The 27,283-nt window shown below is 51.6% G+C and overlaps 1 protein-coding gene across 7 annotated transcripts in view; it reads left to right on the forward strand.

Moving 5' to 3' along the window:
* The window catches only part of Col13a1 (collagen type XIII alpha 1 chain), a 137,117-nt gene extending 110,195 nt beyond the window's left edge, over positions 1-26,922 (forward strand). For 6 of the 7 annotated variants that reach the window (XM_041655791.1, XM_041655797.1, XM_041655793.1 and 3 more), the window contains 14 exons: positions 656-718; positions 1,795-1,839; positions 2,115-2,258; positions 2,836-2,934; positions 4,366-4,410; positions 6,767-6,808; positions 7,761-7,787; positions 8,157-8,237; positions 13,920-13,973; positions 14,950-15,003; positions 15,892-15,927; positions 21,401-21,487; positions 24,943-24,981; positions 26,354-26,922. In XM_041655791.1, the coding sequence (XP_041511725.1) occupies positions 656-718; positions 1,795-1,839; positions 2,115-2,258; positions 2,836-2,934; positions 4,366-4,410; positions 6,767-6,808; positions 7,761-7,787; positions 8,157-8,237; positions 13,920-13,973; positions 14,950-15,003; positions 15,892-15,927; positions 21,401-21,487; positions 24,943-24,981; positions 26,354-26,356 (819 nt within the window). In that variant the 3' untranslated portion in view covers positions 26,357-26,922. The remainder of the gene's footprint in view (positions 1-655; positions 719-1,794; positions 1,840-2,114; positions 2,259-2,835; positions 2,935-4,365; positions 4,411-6,766; positions 6,809-7,760; positions 7,788-8,156; positions 8,238-13,919; positions 13,974-14,949; positions 15,004-15,891; positions 15,928-21,400; positions 21,488-24,942; positions 24,982-26,353) is intronic. The other variant, XM_041655795.1, reaches the window with a different exon arrangement.
* The last annotated feature ends 361 nt before the right edge of the window (positions 26,923-27,283 follow it).

Below are 27,283 nucleotides of genomic sequence, written 5' to 3' on the forward strand. Positions count from 1 at the left end.
GAGCTGGTGGTCTTCCTGCCTGCTCTGTGTCGCAAGATGCGGGTCCCCTACTGCATCATCAAGGGAAAGGCCAGGCTGGGGCGGCTGGTCCATAGGAAGACGTGCACCACTGTTGCCTTCACAAAGGTTAACTCGGAAGACAAGGGTGCTCTGGCCAAGCTGGTGGAAGCTATTAGGACCAATTACAATGACAGATATAATGAGATCCACCGCCACTGGGGAGGCAACGTCCTGGGTCCTAAATCTGTGGCTCGAATTGCCAAGCTGGAAAAGGCAAAGGCCAAAGAACTCGCCACTAAACTGGGTTAAATGTACTGCTGAGTTTTCTGTACATAAATATAATTATAAAACTTCAAAAAAAAAAAAAGCCAAGCGTTGGGCCCGGGAGATAGCTCAGCACATGAAGCTGTTTACTGTACATACCTGGTGACCTGAATGTCATCCAGGGAAAAAAAGAGAACCAGCTCCCACAAGGTTGTCCCCTGACCTCCACATTTGTGCTGTAGCTTGTTTGTGCACGCATGAGTACACACACACACACAAATACACACCTGAGGAAATGTTACATTTGAAAGTGACTGATCCCTGTAAACCACATAGAGCCCTCTGGTGACAGCTACCCCTTCTGCTATAAAGTTCTTCCTTTCCTTTCTAGGGTCCTCCTGGTCTTCCTGGACAAACAGGCCCACCTGGACCTCCAGGGAGCCCAGGCCAAAGGGTAAGACTTGCCCTGTTGAGGGGTGGGGACTGGGGAGGTGGGGGGCAGAGTGAGATGTTTAAAATGCTGAAAGGGCTGGGCGGTGGTGGCGCACGCCTTTAATCCCAGCACTCAGGAGGCAGAGGCAGGCAGATCTCTGTGAGTTCGAGGCCAGCCTGGTCTACAAGAGCTAGTTCCAGGACAGGAACCAAAAAGCTACAGAGGAACTCTGTCTTGAAAAAAAATTAAAAAAAAATATATATGTATAATATAATATAATGCTGAAAAGGTAACACATTCTGAGCACTTGATCAGTCATGGGGCCTCCCCATGTTCTGTGATCCTCCCATCTTCCCAGGACCACCACACTTGCCTGTCATTCCTCTCTGTACCTTAGACCCTACCACTCCATTTCCCACACTCCCAGCTTCAAGCTCTGCCATTCTTCCCTTGTAGTTAGTCTTTGGTCTTGTGCTTCAGAGAACCCCTCAGATACAGTGGGACCTGGAGCATACCCCTGGTTGCAGCCACCAAACCCAGGTTATCACTTTCCAGCTCTCAACCTCCCCCACTCAGTGCCTTTGCCATTATTTTCATCCTCCGCCAACCCTTTCAATGGCTTTTCTGGAAGAAACCTTGTGTTTTCTCTCTGCCTCTGAGAGCCTGACCTCCTCTAGGTACCCTTCTCCAGGAAGTCACTACAGATGCATCCAGTAGAATTAACAGCCTCTCTCCTCTGCTCCTTCCCACATCATGTTACCACATGCTCCCAGATCCCCACCTAAATGAGGAAGGGTCTGAGATTGCTGTGAAGTGGATAGGAACTCCCTGTAGACAGTGAGGACAGGAGGGTTGGGATAAGGTAACCAGGAGCTCTGAGATGCTCAGGACTCTCAGAGACAGCCATGTGACACTGTGGCTAAGACATGGGTCATGGGATACTCAGCTCCCCCCACCACCATACTTTGGGATCCTGATCTGTGACACCAAGGCAATCAAAGGTGTGCCTTCCAGGCGCTATGGGGGCAGGGGCAGGTTACCAAGGAGGTGAGCATTAGTGTCTCTACTCTAAACCGTTTCTGTTGCCCCTGCTGCAGGGGGAGATTGGACTGCCAGGCCCTCCGGGACATGATGGGGACAAGGTAAACAACACTGTCTACAGCAAGAATTCTGCAAGTGGTTCTCACCCAGGGAGTGTGGGCGGGAGGGCTCAGGAGCAGGCCCAACCAGGGAAAGTTAGGAGGGTCAGGAAGAGGGGTTCCAGCTGTATCTGGCAGAGCCAGCCTGGGAATCTCTATGAGCTCCCACTCAGTGCCAGAGACCCCAGCCTTTGACCACCAAGCCTTTTCTTTTCTGATCTCTCCCTCCCTCCTTTCTCCATTAATATCCCTAAGAAGTGCCGTTAATATTTCTCTAGGGACCTCGAGGAAAACCAGGAGATATGGGGCCCGCTGGCCCTCAAGGGCCCCCAGGAAAGGATGGGCCTCCCGGAATGAAGGGAGAGACCGGACCCCCAGGGAGCCCTGGGGAGAAAGGGGAGACAGGAGAAGCAGGCCCTCAGGTAAGTGTCTGGACACCTGGCATCCTGCATGCACCACATCCAGCCTGACACGGGCTCTGCATGCTGCCAGCTGCTCCTGAGTTCAGAGAACCAAGACTGACTTTACTGCCGCTCACTTTATGAAGGCTGGTATCCTGTAGTGTCCCCACACAGGAGACCTGAGTCCTGTACCAACCTCATCTGTGTCCTTGGGGAAGTCACTGAATCTTCCAGAGCCTCGGTTTTCCATCTCTAAGATGGGAATAACAGTGCCTTTCCTGGAACCTCCATGGACTGTTGAAAAAGACACAGTCAGGGCTGTGAGCCTGCTTCTCCAGAAGCATGTGGAAGCCGTACATCAGAAGAGTTTGCATGAATGGGAAAGGACCCCCCCCCTGCCTGCCCAGTCCAGCTAGGCTGCTGACTTAGCTGAGGAGCTTTCTCTGGACCTCAGTAGTACCAACCGTGAAATGGCACCACCCTTGCCCACCCACCCTTGGAGGAAGGGAATCATGCATGTATGCATGCCACAGATGGGCACGTTTGCTCAGCATGATGGCTCTGAGCTTCACTGACAGAGATCTTTGTTGATCTGTAGGGTCTAGACGGCCCAACTGGGGAGAAAGGAGAACCAGGTGACGAAGGGAGGCCCGGAGCGACAGGATTACCTGGGCCCATCGGGCTCCCAGGATTCACAGTAAGGCGAGAGGACCGGGTGTCAAGGGTGTCCACAGGCAGCTGCAGATGAGGGCACATGAACAAGGGGCTCCTCACCTAAGAGTGCCTGTCATCATGCCAGGCTATGTTAGCCTAGGCCTGTCAGCTGGCTTGGAGTCCCGATTGGGTCCAAACAGTTCTAGCTTCTTCAGTATACAATGTGGTAGCTTCTGTCTCAGGCGCTACTTAGCCTACGGTGCTGAACTCAGACATGGAATTCTGCTCTTAGAACTAGAAAGACACAGGCAAGTCCCCGGGGTGTACAGGACAGTCAGCCTTGCTTAATCATTGAGCCCTGGGTCCCCCAAAAGTGTGGGGGGGGAGCAAGCAAACAAACAAGTCAGGCACCTAGGGGACATTTGAGGTTGACATCCTGACTCCACACACCCATACACAAACACACAAAAAAGTAAAAGAGCCTCAGAGGTCAGGTGTGACTCAGTGGACCCTGAAGGTGAACGTCTACCCAGCAGGGCCAGGCAGGTAGGTAGAGGACTCACAGCTTCTCAGCATGCCGACTTCTAAGATGGAAGCTGAGCTCCTGATGAGACTTGATGAGGTCTCTTCTCAGTCCACCTTCCCTACAGGCTCCCCCGAGGCTCCGGGACCTGAGCTCTGTTCACTGTCTATCAGTGTGCCCTAAGCCATCACAAACAGCAGCTTTGCAAATAGCACAGCTCTGTCAGTATGTCTGTTCTGCGGCTCAGGAGCCGAGGCTGTCATCGTTGAGTCCCCAGCCAGGGTCTCCAAGACTGCAGTCACATGGTTGGCCATCTGTGTCCTTACCCGGAGCCTGGAGTCCTCTTCCCAGCCACTAGCTGTTGACAAGATCTGATCCCTTCCCATAGTAGGACAGAGTCCCCCAGTTCCTGCATGCCACCTACAGTTCCCACCCACATGGCTCTCCCATGGCTGACAGTTCACCTCACAATGGCTTATTTCTTGAAGGTCAGAAGGAGGACTTTTCTAGAATCTAGAACTACCAAGACAGAGCCATGTGCACACATGTGTCTATGTGTGTGTACATATCTCTAACGTGTATTAGCATGTGTTACATTTCCCTATGTATAACACACGTATGTGGTGGTGTGTAAAATAGTCACAGGGGTGACAGGCATCATGAGGCCATGTTCCCTCCTCCAAGACTGAAAAGCAAGCCACAGTTCCACCCTGCAGTGTGTCTGCCGCAGGAACCACACACAGGACCAGCCTTGCTCCCACCACTGGAGTCTCAGACCCTTAAAGATGACGATTGCCACAGTGCCGTCTTGGTCCTCGGTCCTGTAGGCTGGATACCAGTACACCTCCCCAGGAGCAGCCTAGCCTTGTTGCTTATGACAGATGTGAGGGTGGGCCTGTGGCCAAACTCCTGGCTAGCAGCTCTCACACTGGGATGTTTTTGTGCCCACAGGGAGAGAAAGGAGAAGCTGGTGAGAAAGGTGACCCAGGAGCAGAGGTAGGTCAACCCTGTTCTTCTTTCTGTGTAACACCTGACAAGAGCCTCACTAGAAATACCAGTTTTTCTCCAAGTTGCTTAGCATCTCTAACCGGAGAAGGCTGGAAGCTGGGCAACTGTCAGGTGCTGAGCTCCAAGGCAGCCCTGGTCATACACTGACCAGTTCCTGCAGTGCCCAGAGAAGACCCTGAGGCTCCAGTGGGCATAGGAAAGTAAATCAGTCTGGAAACGGGCTTTGCTGAAGATGGGTAGCGCTGTGCATGTTTGTACAGGGGAGGTAGCGGAGAACCTGGGGGTGGGAGAGAGTTTGGTAGGAAGGTCTGGGCAGTCCAGAAGCCTCCCAAGAGCAAAACCAGAGACCACCAAGCTTCACCGTCCCCCGCGTGGTTCCCTGGCCTGTCATCTTTAATGTCACCAGCCCCATCTGAGTTTAGTGAGACTGACCCAAGTATGCTACCGCTGTTCCTTATTTAAGAATGAATTGCACCCTAAAGAAGCTAATCCTAAATTCTGGAAAAGTATTACACACACAAAAGTTCCTTCCAGAAGTATTTCAAGCCAAAATTGAAAACAGACCGTGTTTCTAACAAGATGGAAAGAATTAAAATCCTTAGGCTGACAAGCTAGCAATACTAGCTTCATCCATGGTTGAGGGACTTCCTTGTGCCAACTGCCATTCTCAGCCCTGTCCAGGGAGACAGTTGCTCTCCTGACCAAGGGTCAGTGTGTCATCAGGGAAGGGGACTCATGGGGGAACATACCCCAAAATAGAAAAATCTGTTTCATATCAATTATAAAAGACTAGGAAACCAAATTATATTTTTGTATCCTTGTAAGCACATAAACATATACAACTATAGCTGTTACATCCAGAAAGGGAGGGAAGATATTAGACAAAATATTAGCAGTCTTCTCAGTTGCTATGACAGAAATTATTATTTTTCCTCCTTTCACTTCTCTTTTATTTATAAACTATTTAATAAGTCTGTGTTTTAAACTTTTTTGTTTGTTTGTTTTTCAAGACAGGGTTTCCTCTGTGTAGCCCTGGCTGGCCTGGAACTCACTCTGTAGACCAGGTTGTCCTCAAACTCAGAGACATGCCTCTGCCTCCTGAATGCATCACCATGCTCAGTGGGATTTGAGTTTCTATGAGCATTCTTATACTCAGATCCATATATTATTTATAATAAGACTAATAAGTGTGTGTGTGTGTGTGTGTGTCTAGAGCTTCCCACGTGCTAGCCGAATGCTCTACCACTAAGCTACAGCCCCATCTTGAGTGTCCCAGTTTCATTTCTGCTGCTGTGATAAAATACCCTGACAAAAAAAAAGCACCTTGAGGAGAAAGGGTTTAGTTAGCTGACCGTCCCAGATAGGGTCCTTGATTGCAGGGACGTCGGGGTGGTGGAAGCTTAACTCAGCTGGTCCCATCATGTCCGCTGTCAAGAACAGACAGAAATGAACGCATGGTTTCTTGCTCACTCCCTCAGCTTCATGTCTCCACACATGCAGTTCAGGTAGCCCCAGCCTAGGGAATGATGCTGCCCACAGTGGGCTGGCTTTTCCCATGCCCATCAGTTATTAATTTACTATAGACATGGCCACGGGTCAACCCAAAGTGAATAATCCCTGATACTCTCCCAGATTGTGTCAAATTGGCAAAGCTAACCAACCATCAGGCCAAGCCCGGGAAACTTTTCAAGGCAGTCTCCTTCACAATGAGATTGCCACTGAGCAGAAATACCCCAGTCCCAGAGACACTGGTGTTTTTCTGTCCAGTCTGAATCTCTCTCGCTGCATCTGCCCTCAAAAGAAATACAACCACTGTCCCTGGCCACCCATGACAAACCTGGGGCGGAGCTAGACTCAAAGAATGATTCTCCAGTGGCATCTCAGCCTCCCTTGGCTTCAGATAACCAGTGTCTGCTCCCATAAACCAAGGATCTCAAACTTGCATGTTTAGAAGGTCCAGGAAACACATGAATGCCAAGAGGCCAAAGTTGAAAATAGCAGGGGATGGAGTCTGGGCAGATTGGAGATCATGCCCTACCTAGAAGACAGAGCTCTCATTTTTTCCCTGGGTAGTGGTTGCCATGCACAACATGGCACCAATCTACTGCTATCTAAGTGCTGTTTCAGGGCAACCTGGAGGACCAGGGTTATGGAGACATTTCCTGAAAATGGTTTTGGACCAACTCTATGTGCGACTAACAGTTTGCCCTGGCTTCCTGTCGTGAGTCTCCTTTAGGAAGGCTGTGTACTGGCCTGACCTTCAGTGGCTTTGCTATCCTCCCGTTACCTTAGCTGGACCAGGACCATAATAGAGCATAACGGAGCTTCTCTTTTTGGCTTATAGATTCCGGGGCCACCAGGGCCAGAGGGGCCTCCAGGACCTCCGGTAAGTGTCAAGGACTTGGTAGCATGTCAGCCATTGTGGGTGTCCCTCTGGTATCCCCACGCTTGGCAGTACTGAACTCAACCTCAGCCTTGGGTCACTTCCACAAACCCTCCCCACCCCTCTTCCCTCCCATCTTTTTTTTTTTTTTTTTTTTTTTTTTTTTTTTGGTTTTTCGAGACAGGGTTTCTCTGTAGCTTTGGTGCCTGTCCCGGAACTAGCTCTTGTAGACCAGGCTGGCCTCCCCTCCCATCTTAAACATGTCTCCCAGTGACACACCAGGAAGCCCAGGCATTGCCTGGTTGGCTGGCATGGAAGCCACAGACTTACTCTGCCATTGCTTTGCCTGACATTCATTTAACCCTTTTCTAGCAGATGTCTATTCTCACTCTTCTCTCCTTCCTGTTAGCAAGATCATTTTTAAGAAAGTGACTCATTAAAACCAGTCCAGTTGGATGCAGCTAGAGGGTCCCCCAAACACCTCAAGTGAGCAGGTGTTGGTCTGTGCCTCTTGGTGTTCCATCCTGCTCCTTGATCCCCCAAACACCTCAAGTGAGCAGGTGTTGGTCTGTGCCTCTTGGTGTTCCATCCTGCTCCTTACATTCTGGGCCATCCATTGTACTAGCAACAGTACTGATAGTCGGCCCCATTTAACGGAAGTTCCTATGTCCCACATACTAAGTGTTTTACGTACTTAAATTCACTCCGTTTTCATGGCTGCCTCCTCTGCCCTTCGTGAGACTCTGAGTCAGCTGTGGGAGGCCACAGAGAGATTTTATAGCAGTCCCTGACTGGGCAGATGGTTCTGACTCTACCCCAGGAAGCCCCATACTCAAATTGCCTTCCTAGTTCCCTCTACCTCTCAAGAGCTGGGACCTGAGACTATACACCTCAAAGCCATGCATGGTCACCTACGCATGCAGTTCTAATGCTTCTTGTTCTCATCCCAATGCAGGGCCTCCAAGGTGTTCCTGGACCAAAGGTAAGAAAAGGCCACATGGCAGATGCTGTAGGTGGAACGTGCTTCCAAGACCTAGCTGATCCCTCTCCCTAAATGGCACCACGCAGAGGCGTAACCAGACCATTGGGGCAGAATGAAGTCCTATAGTCCCTCTAACGTCCACCACTGACACATGGCCTGCTTTGGGATGTGGATTTCCCCATCCACCTCTTGAACTGCTTAGCAAGTAATCAAATTCTTGCCCCATCTCCCCAGACCCTTGCCTCCACCTAAAGTTGGGCAAGACTGCCACTCCTAGCCTCCAAGACCCCAGAGCACAAGACTGGGCTGACTGGGATGACTGGGGCAGACCCCTCCTTCATTGTTGCCTTCTGTCTCCCCTTCCTGCAGGGAGAAGCAGGCCTAGATGGCTCCAAAGGAGAGAAGGGTTCCCAAGGAGAAAAAGGAGACCGGGGACCTCTGGGATTGCCTGTAAGTACCAGGGAGCCATAAGTCTTCTGGAAGGAGCTGCCCTTGGTAGCCCTCCCTGAGGCTTCACTGCTGGGCAGGGACCAGGGAGGACACTGCTCTGCATCCAGTTCTGAGTATCCCAGTGTGCTGGGTTTTTCCTTTTCATAGCGGGGAAAGATGGTGGGCCCTCAACATCTTTCCCAGGCCTAGTCTTAGTACTGGAACAATATGAAGCTAACTGAGGTAGGGTCCACATCTGAGGAACAACCTGATGGAGAACCAGAATGGCCCGAGGTCAGCCTCAAGGCCTGCTGGGGCCTGACTTGGAGTCATAAAGGTGTGCCCTAAGGGGGTAAGCACAGAAGACTTGGGGCTCTATGGCAATGGCTATTCTTCCCCACCCTCTCCATCTATCCCAAATAGCCCCAAGGGAGACCCCAGGTCTAGAGGTATAGATCAGGCTGAGTGAGTCTCTGTCCCACCCTCCCAGTGGCCTGATGGCTCATGCGTCACTTTCTGAATCTACTTTTCAAGAGCTAAAGAGACTTCAGCAAGGCGTCATGTCATTGTACTGATGGTGACTTAAGGTCACAGATGGAGTTACTATCTAGACTGAGCCAGAGGCTTCTTATCCATTGAAACTACAGGGGCCTTCCTCTGTCTCTAGCTACAAGCCAGTCCCTAACCCCAGGTAGCTGTAAACAGCAGAGGAACCCTGGGAAACCAATGCAGTCATAGCAAACACACAGCAGAGGCCAAAGACGCTGTTTCCCGCTCTCTGGTGCAGCTAACGTAGGAAGAGCTTAAGAGCTGATTCGCTTGACAGACCACAGCGGAGTGATGGCTTTAGCAGACAGATGCTTGCCCTTGCAGAAGCCCTGTCTGGAATGACTTAAGTCCACACGGAAGCACCCTCCTGACCCCTTCAACCACAGATCACCTGTTGTTCACCTTCATAGCACCAACAGCCCTGTGAGCATGACAGGCTTCAGTTAGGGGTCCCCATGCCTATAATCCAGCCACCCAGCAGGGGACGTAAACAAAGACAGTGCCAGTTGAGTGACAGAAAAGCCCCTCAATGTTTGTTTCTCCAACTGTTTCTGGTAGAAGCGTGTGTACGAAGAAATCCCTTCCTTAGTTTGAAAACTGCAACAGAGGCCTGAAGCGATAGCTTAGTCAAGCGCTTGCCTTCTAAGAGTGAGGCCTTATTCAGACCCTAGGACCCTTGTGAAGCCATGGTGGTGCACGCCTTTAGTCCTAGTAGTCCAGAGGAAGAAGCAGGTGGATCTCTGAGTTCGAGGCCAGCCTGCTCTGCAGAATGAGTTCTAGGACAGCCAGGACTACACAGAGAAATCCTGTCTCAAAAATAACAAAACAAAAGAAAAAGAAATGGGCAGCAGCTGTGCGCGCCTCTAATCTCCAGCAATGATGAAACCACAGATCCCTGGAAGCTCACAGCCAGCTAACCTGGGCTCTGTAGAGAACTTCCAGGTCCATGAGAAGCCCTGTTGTAAACAAAAGGAGGAGGTGCCCAAGGAATGACCCTGGAGGTTGTCCCCTGACCTATTCATGCACCACGCATGCCCACACCTGTATGTGTGTCTCCATACTCACACCTACAAAAACAAACAGGAAAGAAGCAGCAAGATTGTTCATAGACTGTAGTTCATAAGGGTTTTGGGGGAGGCACCACGGAGTGTCCGTGAGAATAGTCTCTTAGCTCAGCTGACATTGGCTTGGGAGAGAGGAGAGCCCAGCACATTTGAATCTTACAGCTGGATGCCTGGCATTGTATAAGCAGTTGCCCCATAAATATTGTGAGCAACAGATCAGCAGCATTTCTAGTCCTGGAAGGTTGATGCCAATGGCTCACCAGGGTCTGAGTGTTTTGGCCCGTGCGCTCTGACTCAAACCCCTCAAGAGCACTTGGTGGTGGCCTTGCGTCTGCACATCCCATGGATGCTCCAGGCTGCTTCTAGACTGCCCCTGGATGTCCGTGGCCATGTGACAGCAGGTAGCAACCTCTCCAGACCTATCCTGCTGGCTTCCCCACTTCCGTTTAGCTCCCAGTGGTGCCAGTACACTGTGAAGTCTGCTGGGAGTCTTCAAAACATAGCTTGACCCAGGGTCCTCATTCTTGAAGAGGGGCCAGTGTGGAACCTGGAAATCTGTATTGGAAACAGAACTCCAGGAGAGATGCTACATGCACAGCCAGAGTTGGGAACCCCAGCTCTAGCTTGGGGCCAAAGTCAGTCCCACAGTCGGTGGTCAGCCCAACGCTGAGAACAAATCCTACCCAATACCCTTTCCCAGGACTAGCTCCTTGCGCTCCATCTTCTGGTCTCTCCCCTCATCCACCCCGAGACTGAGGCTCATGTCTGAATCTCAGTTAGAAACAGTTTTCAAGAACTCCATGCTTGCTGGCTAGGTGTCCCCTCCTGTCAACCCCAGAGACCACGTCAGGGCCTGGCACTAGCAAAAAGGCCCCATTCCCACCAAGCCATTGTTTGTTGGTCAGCAGGGAGTAACAAGGCCACAGGGCACGCAGGCTGAGTGGTACCTTCAGGGCCCATTTAACCACAGATTGGTAGCTTTAGACCTCTGGCCCTGCCAACTGCCTCCAAAGCCTTTGTCTGGAAAGGACACTTGTGTGAACATATGTGAATGAACCCAGTTTGTGTCTGACTGTTAAGTGCCAGAGAAATGTCAGCCATTGTCAGTATCCTCATCCAAGGGCTGCCTCGGCCTGCCCAGATGGAGCAGAACTAAGCTTGCTTCTATTCAGGTTTAAAGGCTCGTGCTGGGGCCAGCGAGAGGGTGAAGTGGGTAAAAAGCACTTACTCTGAGTTCAGTTTCTGGAACCCACATGGTGGAAGGAGAAAGTCAACCCCCAGAAGTTGTCCTCCGACCTACCTACACACACACAGAGAGAGAGAGAGAGAGAGAGAGAGAGAGAGAGAGAGAGAGAGAGAGAGAGGGAAAGGAGAATATGCAATTGCTCCTGGGGTTAGGAGATTCAAAATGGCCTATCTCTATAGGGGTGCAAGAGAAGCTGGGATCACACCCCCTCCCCAGGAAACCCTCCATGTAGCCTGCCCTGGAGAGGGAGCAGAGCTCTGGATCCACACGGACGACCAGGAATGCCTTTCTGTGTCCTCTTCTCTGAGCACCAAAGCATCCTGGGATAAGGGGTTCCTGCAGGGTGAAGGGAGGGAGGAAGACAGAGCTGTGGAGAGTCGGAGCATCTGTCCCCAGGGTTCATGCCAGCTCAGCAGCCAGCCACGGCCCTCAGTGTCTCCGTGTTCTTGTCGGTGTCCATGTAAACACACCCCCTGTCCTCCCAAGCTTGATCCCCCGTTGTGTTGATGGCACTCGTGTCTGTCCACAGTCACGCTTACTCACCTCTGCCCTCCCCATTGTCTCCTTTTTCTCCCTCCCACTCTCTTTCTTCCCTTCCTTTTGGTCAAATCGTGCCCTTCGTCCAGGGAGCTTCAGGTTTGGACGGCAGGCCTGGGCCACCGGTGAGTGTCATTTCTCCGTCACCCTTCCCCTGCCCATCCCTTTCCGGCCTATAGATCCCTCTTGTCTTTCCTGCTGTGGCCGTGTTCGCTCCCCACCCCACCCCGGCTGCAATGGCGCTCCTGCTTTGTCCCACCATAGACACCAGGAAGTCCCCTCCACACCCACATCAGAAAGGCTCTTTCAGATCCCTTGGCCACAATGTGCTCTCCAGGACACCAGACACGCGGAGCGTGGGACAGCAGAAGTCACTCAAGCGGCAGTGACCCTGATGTCTGGTTCATCCTGAGAACCCCACCCTGGGGCTTAAGCTGTGTCCCCAGCAAACACAAGTGTCTGTGTGTGACCTTCACGCTGTGTCGTTGTCAGACTGTGAAATCTGTCCATCTTCTGTCTGCCCCTGAGGGCCTCTCAGTCACACGTAGTCACCCTGCCTACGTAGAAGGGTCAGGATGGGAGTGGCATGTAGGAGCTCAGAGGCCAGTCTAGCTCAGTGTCCTGTGGGTGCGTTTTAACCACGCCTTTTACTGTCGGTTGTACCCAAGCCACTCTGCAAGCACAACAAGGGGTCTCTAACAGAGCAAGTGAACCCCCCCCCCCATTGCCTCTGTCCTCCTGATTCCAGAAGCGAGCTGTCATTGTCTCCTCTGCAGACACACAGTCCCGAAGGGCCACAGGAAAGGGCCCTCTGCTTTACCTGCACAGAACGCCCTGTGGACTTGCCAGCATTGGTTCCTAGCTTGGAAGCCATACCAGGCCCGTGTGCCCAGCCAGTGGTAGCCAGCCAGCTATGCCTGGATAGCCAGCGAAGGTCCCTCTTAGCCTTCCAAGGTCCATCACCCTAGAGTCAAGACTTAGAGTTAGCTGATTGGAGTGCCATGTGGGAGAGAAGAAAACCAGCTGGGTCCTGTTGTGCAAGACACTCAGGCAGGGTTGTGGGGCAGAGCCTAGAGCTTTCAGGGGTAGGAGGTTGCCCAGGCAACCCATCAGAGCCTCATCCTACTGAATGCCAACTCTGTCTTCTTATACGAAAGAGCCATGGAGTGTCCTGTCTTGCTGATAGTTGGGGGTCAGGTCCAGCTTTTGCATATTTATCCCAGGAGGCCTTGGAACAGACTCTCTAATTGACCTAGATTTCCAGAGGGGAAATTGAAGCCTGGGTCAGTCTGGGGAGCCCTTCCAATACCGTGGAGTCTGTGGGACACGGAGGCAGAGAACCTGCCTCCAGTTCTGCTCTGGGGGAAGCCACTGCTGTCATCCACACTCCACTGTCTTTCTCCACACGGCACAGAGAACACCAAGAACTTCTGGCTCTACGGTTCCATATGCAGCCAATCTGCCTTCTCCCATATGCCCATGCCCCTGCCTTCCCCAGCTACACTCAGAATAGCAGACAGCATCCTTCTAGGGCAGCCCCCTGAACCACAGTCTGGTCTGAGTAGGACACAAATCCTGAGGCCAGTAAACAGGAGGCTGTGGAATAGAAACTTGGTCTAGTTGGGATGCAGGTGAGAACCTGGGAGAAATGGTTGCCGATTCCATAGCTAGCCCAGCTCTGTCTCCAAGCAACCCCCAGCCTACTGAAGTGCCCCCTAGCTCCCTGGGACCCCAAGTTAAGAGAGAACCTGTCCCTGAAGTTCAGTGTGGTTCTGACATTGGAGGGTACTAACCCATGACTGTTTGCCTGTTCCTCAGGCCTGGGGATCTGTGGGTCTGCAGTGGGATGGGGGAGGGGTGCTGGATGCCCTCTCACGCCTGCCTCTAAGTGTGTCTCGGCATTGGTCTCTGTGGCATGAAGACCCTCCTGCTGCATGTGGAGCTGTGACAGCAAGGGGGGCGCTGGCCCCAAGTCCCCACTCCTGGGGTGGGGTCACCTCCCTCCCCAGTGCTTGTTGGTGGCAAACCCAGCAACTGTCCTGCTGTCTTCATCCTTGGCAAGCTTGGCTGTGATGTGAGAGGCTTTCATTCCATGAATCTGGCTCTGAGGAGGGGGGCGGAACACTCTGCCAAGGCCCTTAAATCCAAAATGGATCGTGGCCCGGTCCAGTGGCCTCCTTGAACAAGTCTGGCTTTGCCAATCCTGAAAACGGGGACTCAGGCTTTGCACATCTTCAGGTCCTGGGCGGGATCCTCAGGGCTCTCCAGCAACTGGCCCCTTACCTCTGTTTTCTTTCGCCTCCCCAGGGTACTCCAGGACCAATTGGGGTTCCAGGCCCAGCTGGACCAAAGGGCGAGAGGGTGAGTGAACTGCGATCTTGGGGAACCAGGAAGCAGGGTTGTGCCCAGCTTGTTCATCTCCTGCACGTGGGACCCATCCCCCGGGGTCTCAGCCCTCACCCCTGCTCCCGCCCATCACTCCTGGTTATCCCTGTAGCAGCCTGTATGGCTGTGAGGAGACAGGTGAGATGGAAAAGCTCTCTCTCCTCTGGTACCTTGGCACCTGTCACAGTGCAGTCTCTCAAGGATGCAGGTTCTGTTAGGCTCATTTAGAGAAACAGGATAGGAAAGAAGGCCTTGTGAGATTTAAAAAGCCCCCAGATGACATCAGTAAGTCCGAAAGCCGGGACATTGGGCAGGGTTCCCACTGTTAGTGTTGAGTGGCCGTGGCCAAGCCGCATGATTTCTGAAGTCCGACCCATTCCTCACAGAATGGGTGTGTAAGAGGATGAGGGTGACCAAAATAAGCTCCGTTCTGGGGTGGGGAGCAGGACTCTACTCCCCCCAGCCATTCAGGTTCCCACACACCCGGGACCTGTCATCCCTAGTGGGCAGACTCCACGCTATTCCACCCCTACGGAGCATCTGCAGTGGTCCTACCCACACCTTTCTCCCTCTGCCCTTTGCCTTCCCAGGAGAGGCTTGTGGTGGGGAAGTGGGTGGCTTCTACATAGACCGTGAGCCTCTCTGAGATCATTGGTCCCCTGGGGAGACAGGACTAGCCACACCATGATGATGGCGCGGACTTCAGAGAAGGAATCAAAGCTCCTCTCTTGCTCTGCCGCCTGCTCTCCTTCCCCCACTGTGTCGTCCTTCCAGGAAGCAGGCTGTATTGGAGAGACAGTGGAAGGGTTCTCAGGGCACACTCTGCCTCACACACGCGTCAGTTCCCTGGGGCTCTGGCAAGGGTCCAGAGAGATTTCCCATAAGGACTTAGAAAACGGTCATGGGAAGGGAGCCACCACACCGTGCACAATGGCATCTTTCTCTCTTTCAGGGCAGCAAAGGAGACCCAGGGATGACAGGACCAACGGGAGCAGCAGGGCTTCCTGTGAGTCTCCAGGGACGAGAGGTTTCCTTCTGTCCATCTGTCCCCACAACTAAAAGCAAGATCAAAACACACAGCCCAGAGCCTGGAGCTCATACCCAGGGTTGAAAGACAATCTGCCTAGAGTTAACTGAGGAGGAGCTAGAAGTCCCTGTGGAGCACAGCAGGGGACAGGTGCTCATCACAGCACGTCTGGAACCTGCCACTTCAGCCCCTGTGCTGTCCAGTAGGGTCCCCGAGGTGCCACCGCTTTTGCTGTCTAGGATCCAGATCCCCCACCATACAGAAAGGGGGTGCTGGCCTCGAGGACTGAACTTGGCTTCCATCTGCAATGCATTTGCCTGGAGCTTGGCTGCAAACGCCAAGTGGCTGTCTCTCACGAGCCTGGATTTTGTTTCCCCGTCCACCCGAGGTTCATGTGCATCTGACTAAACAAGCGTGTCTGCGCTGGTGGATGCTTAACGCTCATCCCCCTAGGGTGCTCTGCCCTCTAAAGAGGGTCTCGGCAGCCATGGAGAGCGAGGGCCTGGCGGGAGAGCCGTGGAAACATTCAGCTTAGAGTACCACGTCCCCACCCCTGACTGCAACATGAAACCGTTCTTCACCCCATGAATTCTTCTTCACCCCAGAAGAACACGACTGTCAGCAGGGACGTGGGCGACAGGGCAAGGAAACCAAGAACCTTGTCCGTGGATTTGCTCCTAAATCCATGTGCTTCTAAGTCAAGTTGTTGGATGCCTTTGCTTCTCTGTTCCCCTTCTGTAAAATGGGGGTAATGGAGCCCACCTCCACTGAACTGGGCATCCGTCTGTTTCTGAGCCTGAGGGAAGGACCTTATGGCCGTTTCGTGTTTTCTCGTTAACATGTCTTCGTTTCTCTGATTTAATGCAGGGTTTACACGGACCACCCGGGGACAAAGGAAACCGGGTAAGTCTGAGCCCTCGCACTCGGGGTCTGGTTACTAATGTCTTCATGATGGGATGGAATGATCAAGTGGAGACTCCTGACCTAACAGAACAAATAATCTTTCCTTCTAAATCATCCCAAATTGAAAGGCTTTCCAGTGAGGGGCTCCCTGCCATACATGCGGGGAGCCTGGGGCCTAGTACTGTGGTTGAAGCCAGGATTTCTCCTCCATTCCAGAGAAGGCTAAATGAATCCCACAGCAATCATCAGATTAGCATGGCCATCCAGTAACAGGAGCCTCGCATCCAGTCCTCTCGGCGTTGCCCTGATAACCGGCTCCTTAGTGATATTTTTAGACCCCCTTGTCACCTCATCTTTGCCTCCTAAAACTTAGTTTTGTCAAGCATTCCAGTCCACTGGTGACCAAGAAAATAAATTCCAGCTTCAAGAGCAGACAGCCAGTCAAAAAAAAAAAAGATCCCAGCTGCTATTTCTCTTGGAGACTTGGCAGGGAATGGAACACCCTCCAGACCCTCCCTCCTCCCCTTGGCTCCTGCTGTCTTCAGCAGGACGTGTTAATTGTCCCCAGCACCATAAGCATATAATGGGCATGACCCTGGGCATTTGGGCACAGCAACAATAATCTATCTGAGAGATAGCCCTTTCCATCGCCTCCTCCAGTGCCCGTCTGTGTGCAGTGCACGCCCCCTGAGGACCAAGAGCATGTTGTAGCAGGCAGTAAAGCTCATGGACCTTGCATGGCAAGGAAGTGGGGGAGCAGGCAAAGAACTGCTGTGGGGAACATGGAATCGTACTGCCTTGAGTTCCCCCAGTGAGGCAGAGGCAGAGTGTATGAATCCAGAACCCTGCTGATCTTTGACCGCTAATCGTATCTTCAGGAATAGAGCATGTCAGAATCTGTCTATTTCTATCTGGCCCCGGTTAAATTCATTCTCCTCAATTTAAGAAGTATTTACTGGGCACTTCTAAACGCCTAAAGTCTCCTCACCGGCAGGCACGCAAAAGCAACTCAACTTGTTCCCCAAACCTATGTACAAGAAGCCGGGCGATGGTGGCGCATGCCTTTAATCCCAGCACTCGGGAGGCAGAGTCAGGCGGATCTCTGTGAGTTCGAGACCAGCCTGGTCTACAAGAGCTAGTTCCAGGACAGGCTCCAAAACCACAGAGAAACCCTGTCTCGGAAAAAAAAAAAAAAAAAAAAGAAGAAGAAGAAGAAGAAGAAAAAAGAAAAAAACCTATGTACAAGAGAGAGGAGGCAGAGGCACCCCTACCAGACTGCCTATGGCAAGAGCACATGACAACCCACGGCACCAAACTGACCCACCTTCAGCTGTGGAGCTGGTCCCTGAGTCTTCGGAAAACCTGATCATTCCATTTCTTCATTGGCACACAAGCCTACCTGACTCATTTCTAATGTGTTCTGCTTTTCTTCATTACACTCAATTAACATTTTTCAAGCCTACTTCTTAGGACCTTTTCCGTTGGCTGGAGGCACTGAGTCACTTGAAGTAAAGGTAATCCTCCTGTTGTAGTGGAGAGTCAGGGCCAGGGAGGTACCCTTGTCATAGGTGAGGGAGGGTGAGAAAATGGACCAGTCTGGTGTCTCAGATGCTAAACCATTATCTGTGGAAGTCCCAGAAATTGTGGGGGAAATCTTTCTCCTCCATTTCTCCTTCCTGCTCTTCGGTAGCTTTCCCCAGCCTGTTTATAAATTAGAATACATCTCTCCATTGGAGTCATAGTCAGGCTGAAGGTGTAGCTCTGCTGAAACCCAGGGTTCCAGTTTAACTCTGCGTAAAGCTCAGCAGACGGCACACACCTGTAACCTCAGCTCTCAGGAGGCATAAGGCGCGAGAATCAGCAAGTCAGGGCTGTTCTGGTTATACAGCCTCTGAGGCTCACCTGGACCCTTACCTCAGAAATCCAAGAAAAAGAAAGCCATGTTCAGGCTTTGCTGGAGAGAGGGCTCAGAGGTTAAGAGCACTGGCTACTCTTCCAAAGGTCCTGAGTTCAATTCCTAGCAACCACATGGTGGCTCACAACCATCTGTATGAGGTCTGGTGCCCTCTTCTGGCCTGCAGGCATACGTGCAGGCAGAACACTGTGTATATAATAAATAAATATAGGAAGAAAGACAGACAGACATGTCAGAAAGCAATGTGTCACATCACGAAGGTGAATTGTCCCAAACAGCAGGTTTCAAATCAAGGAATAACTCATTTTTCTCATCCAGGAGAGTTAACTCTCAGGATGCTAAATGTGCTATTTTTATTTTTTTAAAAAAAGACACTCTGAAGCTCACCACTTCATTCAGGCCTCTAGGCCACCAGCCCTGATGGAGCCACCAGCCCTAAAGGCGCCCTGAAGGAGATATAGGATATGGACTCTTTGACCCAGGAGACATGTCAGGAGCTAAGGCAAGGTTCTGGTTCAAAGAGTCATTGCTGCTGCCCGGGAAGGTGACTCTGGGAAATAACCAGTGTTAGCCTGAGGTTTGGAGAGGAGCTCCCACAGGCAGCCCTTAGAATGTACCCTCATCAAACTGGTCTTCCTCGTTCCTGGAGAAGCACTGGGTATCTGTTCCACCTTACCTAAGTGAAGATGCTGCCTTAAAATCTCACAATTGGGCTGGCAACATGGCCCCACAGGCAAAGGTGCGGGCCACCAAGCCCAACAACCTGAGTTCAATTCCAGTGTGATGGAAGGAAAGAGCTGACACAAACTGTACACACGTATACATGCACACACATGCACACACGTGCACGCATGCTCTCTCCCTCCCTCCCCCCCCTCTCTCACACACACACACACAGTTGCTTGTCTTGCCCGGAAATGGCCCCACTCTTCTTTCCCACTCATGGAATGAGGTAGGTCCTTGCGATGACAAAATCCAAAACCAAAAGCTTATTAAGGACACACAAGACCACTGAAAGAGTGCTTGCTCTTGTCTCTGCAGGAACCCTTCTCCCATCCCCTCTTGTCTCTAAGTGACTGAGTGAATTTGGCCCAGGAACCATATTTACAACAGAAACACTGATCAAAGCCAGGCATAGCGCCCCAGGCTTGTAATCCCAGAGTTTGGGGGGTAGAGGTAGAAGGACCCCGAGTTCACACATTCATCCTCAGCTACACATCAAGTGTGGGGCTAGGCTTGGCTAGAGAACACTCGGTGGAAACAACAGAAAAGGGTCAGAGGGTAAGAGTGTCATGACTCCGGCGATGTAATTATCAGGACATTGGCTGATTGGTTGTTGCCATAGAGCCGCCTGCAAGCTGGCCAGCAGAAAAGGTCCAAGCATGCTGAGACTTACCACACTCTGCAGTGGAGGCCTGGGGATGGGGGAGTGTTGGGGGGCGGGGGCTATGCGCATGCCTCCCTTCCTGAGTCCTTCTGCTCCCTCCCTTCCCTTCTCCTCCCATCTTTCTGGCCTGGGCTAGCCGCCTCCTCCTTCTTTTCCCACAATATGTGCACCCACTAAGCCCCCCACTCTCATCCTCCCCCCGCCCCCTGGCTTGTGTCTCCTGAAGTCAGTTTTCCACGTTCATCAGGAGAGTTTAAAGGATCTCTGTGGTCACCGTCTGCCCCTCCCTTTTCACCAACTGGATCTGGGGGTGGGGCACTTCTTGTATGTCCCATTCTCGGGTGGGTGGTAGGGGACATGTAGGGAAAGCAGTAGCAGCTCCAGAATCTTCCAGAACACCTGATGTGGGGTGATGCCCCCTAGTGTGGATGGCTCACATTTGTGACCTGGAGGCAAATCTTCTAACACCTGGAACCAATCCTTCAGTAGCCCTGCCCATCTCCTTTATTGAGAAACTGTACTCATGACTCAGAGAACAAGGGCCACGTTCCTTAGGGCCACTTCACAGGGTCTTCCCATCCAAACAGCTGGGGACTCAGCTTGGCCACCCTCCTGCCAGGACCTTCTCATTGGTGGGCGTGCCTTTGCCCCAAGGGATTTCACTACACATACACACATGTCCTCCTCAACACCCATCATTCCGAAAAGTCATTCAGAGTCCTGTGTGGACAAATTACAGATGACCTCTGAAACCAAAAATATCGGGGTCCTGTTGAAAGGTCTGGGGGAACATCAGAACTATGGTTAACCTCTACTGCCTAAGAAACTTAACACACATTAGCCCACAACTGGAGGAATGCTGAAGACACAAGACCCTCTCCAGGAGCCCTTGTTCCCACACTAGGCAGTAGGAGACTGTCATCACCGTGGGTGACAGGAGCCACCCTCCCTTCCTGAGTGATGCAGCATCCCACCAGTGAGCATTTTGTGTGTACAGATCACACCAATTTTGGAAGTGAGTGTAATGTACCCATTTTACAGATAAACTGAAATTCAGAGGCATTAAAGTTAGTAGGTGGCCGTGCCTTTGGCCTTGCCATGATGGAGCAGCAATATCCAAGTCTCTGGGCATGAGATAACCCACCTTCCACAGAGGAGAGTGTCCCAGGATACTCCCTTGGAACATGTGTGGTCCATTTTAAAGGACCAAGACACATAAAAATTTAACTGCAAATTCATTTCCAGGTGACTTTTAGGAGGAATGTCCCAGAGCCTTTTTGTTTTGTTTCTTTTGGTTTTGTTTTTCGAGACAGGGTTTCTCTGTAGCTTTGGAGCCTGTCCTGGAACTAGCTCTTGTAGACCAGGCTGGCCCTCAGACTCACAGAGATCTGCCTGCCTCTGCCTCTCAAGTGGTGGGATTAAAGCGTGCTGCCATCACCCACAGAGCCCTTCTTTAGATGAACCCCAAGACATGAAAACAGGATTCGGTTAGGAGGAGGATGGCTGACGCTCTCCAGAAAGAAATGAAACCCTGAGCTAGCTGCAATGAAGTGTGCCACGATGCACTCGTGGAGGTCAGAGGACAGCCCACGGGAGTCCCTTCTCTCCTACCATGTGGGGAGAGAACTCAGTCCCAGTCTAGGTGGCAAGCACCTTTATCTGCTGGGCCATCACAATAGCCCGACGGTACAAGTTCAAGTAGTGATGATGTAAGAGAATAAGCCAGAGAGACACATCACAAGGGAGAGCAACCCGAGAGCACACACACACACCTATTTAAAAAGAAAATAAATCCTAACTGGGGCAAGAGGTTGTCAGCCCAAAGCCCTTCAAGATTAAACCGTTAAAGAGATAGAATATACCCCCTGCCTCCCCATCCTTTCCTGGGCTTCAGATCAGCAAAATTGGGCACTTCTGTCTTTAGTGGGCTCTTCCTTCCCCTTCAGCTCGGAGATGCCCCTGCTGCCACCTCTCTGTCCTCCCCCTACCTGAGTTGGGAGGTGGGTGTGTCCCACGATCCTACCACGGTGCTAACCTAATTAAGAGAAGCTACTTTCCCCCTGTCCTTTCATACACCGTTTCCTCTCTAACACATGAATGATCCTAAAGTTTTGATGATGTGCTACTGTTGTTTTTTCTCCCCTCACCTTGGACTAAACCATTGCTTACAGGGGGAGAGGGGGAAGAAAGGCTCTAGAGGGCCTAAAGGGGATAAAGGGGACCAAGGAGCGCCTGGACTAGACGCCCCCTGCCCGCTGGTATGTTTTCGTTCCTCCTTTGCCTGGTTTTGAGGGTTTTTTTTCCACAGGGTTTCGGGTTGGGAACAAAGGCACGGAGGACGAGCGGAGCTCCACAGATGCCACCAAGCTTGTCTGTGCCTTGGCAGTCCTGCCTGCAGAGGGGGGCCTCGGAGCCACAGCTGCGAGCCGTTCTGCTAAATCCCTTGCCTTTGAGTCCCTCTCCTTTGAAGGTTGAGAACAATGGATTGGGTGGAAGGAGGAGACCAGAAGGGTTTGGGGAGAAGGTCTCAGGCTCTGGCCTCGGTGTGCTTTGTAAACCCACACAAGGTTTGTGGCCTTTGTGTCATGGCCGCCTCTGTGGTCTGCAGCTCTGGCTCTCTGAGACCTCGCTCGGTCAGGATGCAAGACCCCAGAGTCAGTCTCCTGAGGGCCACTGAGAGTCCCTGCTGAACGGAACAGGGCCAGATAAAGGGCTTTCCGTGCACTGCCCAGCAGCCCAGATGAGACTTGGAAAGCTGCAGACCAAAATGGGTAGACAGCCCCAAGCGGCCTTCCCAACAAGCCAGTAAATAATTGGCGCATTGGCCTGGCTTCTAAAGTGAACCTTCAAAGCTCTGGAAGGTTCTGAAAGCCATGCTACACTCTGTGACTTTGTCAGGTCGGGGTCTCAGTGCAGAAGAGACTGGCTTTGTTCCATGGCTGCACTTCCCCTTATTTGTAAAGTGTCTGCGTGTATCAGGTTCTGCTTCCTGGCCAGGCTAGGACTGGGCCTTTCCACTCCCCAGCTGGAGATGTCTGACTTCGACTTCAGTAATCGTCGTGATTGGTTTTATGAACAGGGCCACCGAGGTTTTAAAGGAGAGAAAGGGGAGCCGGGGCTACCAGGGCTGGACGGACTGGATGCCCCATGCCCACTGGTATGGCATTTCCCTCCCTTGCTTGCATGGCCAATCTGGGCTACCCCACGTGTGTGGTGTGTACCCGCGTGCCTCCTGATCCTCTTGCTCCGCTCTCCCAGTTCCTGCTTCCTGTTTCTTCACTCTGTAGACACCAAGAGTCACGCTGCCTAGAGCTTTGGGTGCTCCCAACTGTGTTACCCTCTGCATGCAAAGCGGCCAGGTGTTTTCTAAGCTGCAACTGCTTCTGAAGCAACCCCCCACACACACACACATCAACCAGGCCCCTGCAAAGCCAGTCTTGGCTGCATCTAACCTCATTTCATTGCCTAACTGCATCTAGACCATTCTGAAAGCTAGGGCAGCACATTCGTTGGGCATGATTTTAACACAGATTGTTTCACCTCCTCGTGGTGCCCTTAGCCATGAATGCACAAGATGAGCAAACTAACCAAGCACAGAGTGAGCTGCCAGTCACCTGGCCAACCACGCCCAGATGCGAACATACCCCTCCCCCACAGTTTGACAAGGGACACGAGGCTTGCTTCTAGACAGAGACATTCTATATATAATTAAGGTGGAGGTAGGGGTCACCCTGTCCATTCTTACAGGCCCAGGATCCTGGGTCGTGGCTCAGGTGACTGCATCAAAACTAGAGTGTGGTCCAGGATCGGGTGTTAGATGCTAAAGACCCAGCAGGTGTCCTTTGGTGTCTCTGTCCTGTGTCTTTAGGTATCTCACTAGGAAAAAAAAAAAAGAGGTAGAAAGGTCTAGAATGTACTTAGGAGGTGGTCAAGTACCCCTGAGCATGTCTGGAGCTGAAACTCAGGTGCTGGTTTTCCTCAGACCCAGTCTTGCTCCAGACGGTAACTTCCCCAGTATCTGCATGACCCTCTTAACTGTAAAAGAAACAGAAGACAACTCTTGACCCTGCAAACACTGGTCTAGGCTTCCATTTCCCCAGGAGATCCCGAGCCCCTATGAACGCAGCATTTCCTGTCCCATATCCCCACCCGTCACCCCCAGGTCCTCTTTGAATGAAAAGCATGGGTGGCCATAGCGTTCCTGCAAGAGCACCAGAGACGGTTTAGAACACAAATGCAAAGCCAGCCTGCGCAGCTCAAGCACACAGAGTAGCAAGCAAACCTCTTGATAGGATTAGCTCTGCCCTCCATCCCTAGCATGCCGCATGCGTGGGTGCTTCCAAAGCGCTTCCATGAATTAGAAGAAGTCTTTCCTGGACCCCAATCACCTCCCCTGCCCCACTCCCCGCTCCCACCCCCATCTGAGCACTCTTCTCTTAGGCACCTTGGCCTTCCCACTCTCTGCCTGCTCTTCCTCTGTGCCACCGTCCATCCGGATGGAAATGCCACTGCGGTCCTCCAAGGCCCCTGCTCCCTCCCAGAGTTTGTGTGCAGTGTGCCGCACTGTGGCAGTGGGGTGACTTAGCATGCCAGGATGGACTGTGAAGGGGACAGAGGGCACCAGGAAACTGAAATGCATCACCTCCCGCAAGTCCTCATCCAAGCCGAGAGGAGAAACGGGGATAAACATTGGTTGACCATTCAAAAGGGTGTCTTTTGCAATAACATCACATAATGTCATGTCCTTTGTCTTAAATTGGCAGAAGTGGGGTACAGGAGCTATTGACATGACTTTGGCACATGCTAGGTTTCTTTGGCATGGGGCAAGATTTGATGTATGTCGGGTGATTTGGGGGGTTCCCTGCTGGGGTGGGTGGAGGAGACCCCAGAGACTGCAATTCTAGGATGAGGCTGCCCTTCGCTAGACCTAGACTGAGACCCAGAGCTCTGCTCTTGGGTCCACCTGGCCCTCCCCTCAACCTGACCTCTGGAAGATTCCAGGACTGCCTCAGGGTGTGCCAGAGGCCAGAATGTCAGGCCCAAGAAGCCTTGTGAATATTCCGTGGCACAGGCACGGTGTCCTGAGGCTGCTGCCTTGCTCAGCCAATACATAGTCGCTTCCCACCCAAATGTCCCGTTCCCCTCCAGATTCGAGTATCTGAGGCAGGGTCAGAAAGACCTCCCAAGAGCCTGTTGCAATCCCCCTGAGGCTGCCTGTCACCTGCCACCCTGTCCCCACCTAGTGACCATTATCTGGGACTGTTTGGGTGATACCTCCCATTGCTCAGGAAGAGAAACAGGCTCAGGCTGGCCACGGCACACGGCTCACCGCTCACCGTTCCCTCAGGAGGTTTGCAGAGGAAGATCAGGAGGTCCAATTGCACAGTAACCTGAGCTCTTAGCACTTCACCAAGTCAGAACGGAGATGGTCCTCTGTGCTTATTCATGGACACCTGTGGACATCTGTACAAGCTAAGCCCACGGGTCACAGCAGTCCCACTTAGCCTCACGGCAGCTACATTCACCATTAGCCAAAGGGAAAAAACAGTGGCATCTAAATGCTTCCCACCCCTTCTAAGGGGACCCAGAGCAAGAAAGGAAGCAGCCAACAGTGGGCAGGCTGCATCTCAATGAGACTATGGAAATGTCTGTGTTGTTGTCACCTGTCTACACAGCTGTCTCAAGAGTCTAAGCACTCTCTGCCTCCTCACAGGGAGAAGATGGCTTACCAGTCCAAGGCTGCTGGAACAAGGTAAGATTCCCAGAGGCCCTTGCAGCTCAGGGTCAAAGGTGCAGCCCGTTCCCAACAGCGCTGTAAAGTTTCCATCCTGCTTTTCTGTAGATGAGACAGCAAGATGTGGGTCAAAAATGGTTCCACTTTATTGGTGGTTGGCAGGGGAGAGGGGTACGCATTAAATATCCACTCGCTACACACACCCGGAGAACACTTTGAGATGTTTTAAGGGACCAAATGTGTAGATCAGTTGAGAAGCATGTTTGCTTAGCATGCACAAAGCCCTGAGTCTGATCCCGAGCAGTGCATAAACCCTGCATGGTGGTGCATGTATGTGATTTCACACCCACTCACTTAGGAGGTGCAGGCATCCCAAATACCAAGATATCACCAGGTTCACAATGCCATTGTCACTTGCTATCACTGAAGCAGTCAGCCAAACGTCACAAGGCCAGCCCTCTCAGCCACAACTCCCAAGACACAGGACTCCCCAGCCTAAAGACAGAAGCCTGCCTTTGTCCTCAGCATGGTCTGCAGCAGGTGGCCAGCCATCTTCCCTGCACCTCACTGCCCACTCAGCATCCTCTCAGTCCCTCCCACCATTATCCAAGGAGACCAGTATGTCCTCATTGTAGAATTCATGGCCCCACACTCACAAGAGTTTAGGCTTAGTCGTTCCGGCCCCCTGTGCCTGTAACTCAGAATTGTACGAGATCACTCAGCGCCCCTGTACCCCCAACACTCAAAATCTCGTTGATGCACGGGACTAGAAAAAGTAGGGAGACAAACAAGGTCTTGACAGAGCACCTGGGTACCTAAAGCGCTCACAAGCCATAAAAAGAAAAAGTTCAGCATTGAGGGGTCGGTGTCTTTCCCCACACAAACACACACATCTGCACTTCAGCCTCACCCAGAAGTTTCAGACAGCTGACTTTAAATAAGACCTTCCTCGGTCCCCAAAGATTCTTCCTCAAGGTTGTTGCTGGTGGGCAGCACATGGAACATGTTGAACTTAGCAGGGGAACCACAGCTGCTGTCCAGAGCTACAGCATGTTCGAGAAGCAACTAAAGAACCCTAGGTCTGCTGGTTCACACCACCAATGCTGTCAGGGCAGATGTAGTGCCTAGCGTGGTTTCTAAGACCGCATAAAGAGACTGCCCTCTAGTGGCCACAGCCGGGAGTGATTTCCAGGTGAAAGTTGAGTTTCCCTCGGGGTGGGGAACTGTCTTAAAGTACGGATGAGTGTCTTCCCTCTAGCAGGGTTAATGCTCCTCACTTCCCTGTACCAGACTCTGACGCAATCAAAGACAAACCCACCCCCTTTCCTCCAGGGGAGTCAGCATTCAGGCCCTGAAACTAACTCGCTGTCATTCTGGTTTTGTTTTGCAGTGACGCCTCTAACCTCGGATTGGCCTGTGTGTGTTTGTACATAGGATATTTATTTTTATACAGTTTTCACTTTTTGAAAATGCCCAAAGTATGATGCATCTTACAGATCATTGAAAAAGAAAGAGGAAGCCTGCATATTTTGTACAGAAAGCAACCCTTCCCCTTTTGTTTACAAGACATTTTTGTATAAATCTGTTTCTAATACACTTCCTGTCTGTGAGTCTGCTCCTAATGTTGCATGATATTTGTGCACACTTATTAAATATCACAGCTTAATAAGTTATTGTGTTCCAGCACCAAAGGGGGCCGCCAGCACAGAGGTGCTGCAAGCTTATGTGTGAATTCACAGAAATGTGGAGATACATGACGTTTGCTAGACTAGATGCGTCTGACAGTATTTTACACTTTAACGGACTTTCATTATTAAAAAAATGAAATGTGGCAATTTATGATCCTGATTAATCGCTAAATTAAATCCATTCTGTCTTGTGCAAGCAGGAAGTCTCAGAGGCACGAGCCCTCAGAAGTGTGGAGCAATATTGGGAAATGTTAGCTTCAACAAAAGGAGGGTGGGGACTCCTTTTAGGAGATGTTCCTTATGTCAAATCCTAGATTCATCATCACTTGAACATTGAGGGTTCAGCAATACTGAGACACCCCCCCACACACACACGGGCTGCAAAGAGGACTTATGTATTGCTTCAGAGTTTGGGTAGGGCTTTTGTTTGTTTTAGTTTCTCTTTTTTGTTGTTTTGTTGTTGTTGTTATTGTTGTTGTTTGTTTTGTTTTTTGAGACAGGATTTCTCTGTAGCTTTGGAGCCTGTCCTGGAACTAGCTATTGTAGACCAGACTAGCCTTGAACTCAAAGAGGTCCACCTGCCTCTGCCTTCCAAGTGCTAGGATTAAAAGCGTGCACCACCACTGCCCAGC

Source organism: Microtus oregoni, unplaced genomic scaffold (genome assembly GCF_018167655.1).
Source record: "Microtus oregoni isolate MIOR12 unplaced genomic scaffold, Mior012 000007F_ref0000211, whole genome shotgun sequence".
Lineage (NCBI taxonomy): Eukaryota > Metazoa > Chordata > Mammalia > Rodentia > Cricetidae > Microtus > Microtus oregoni.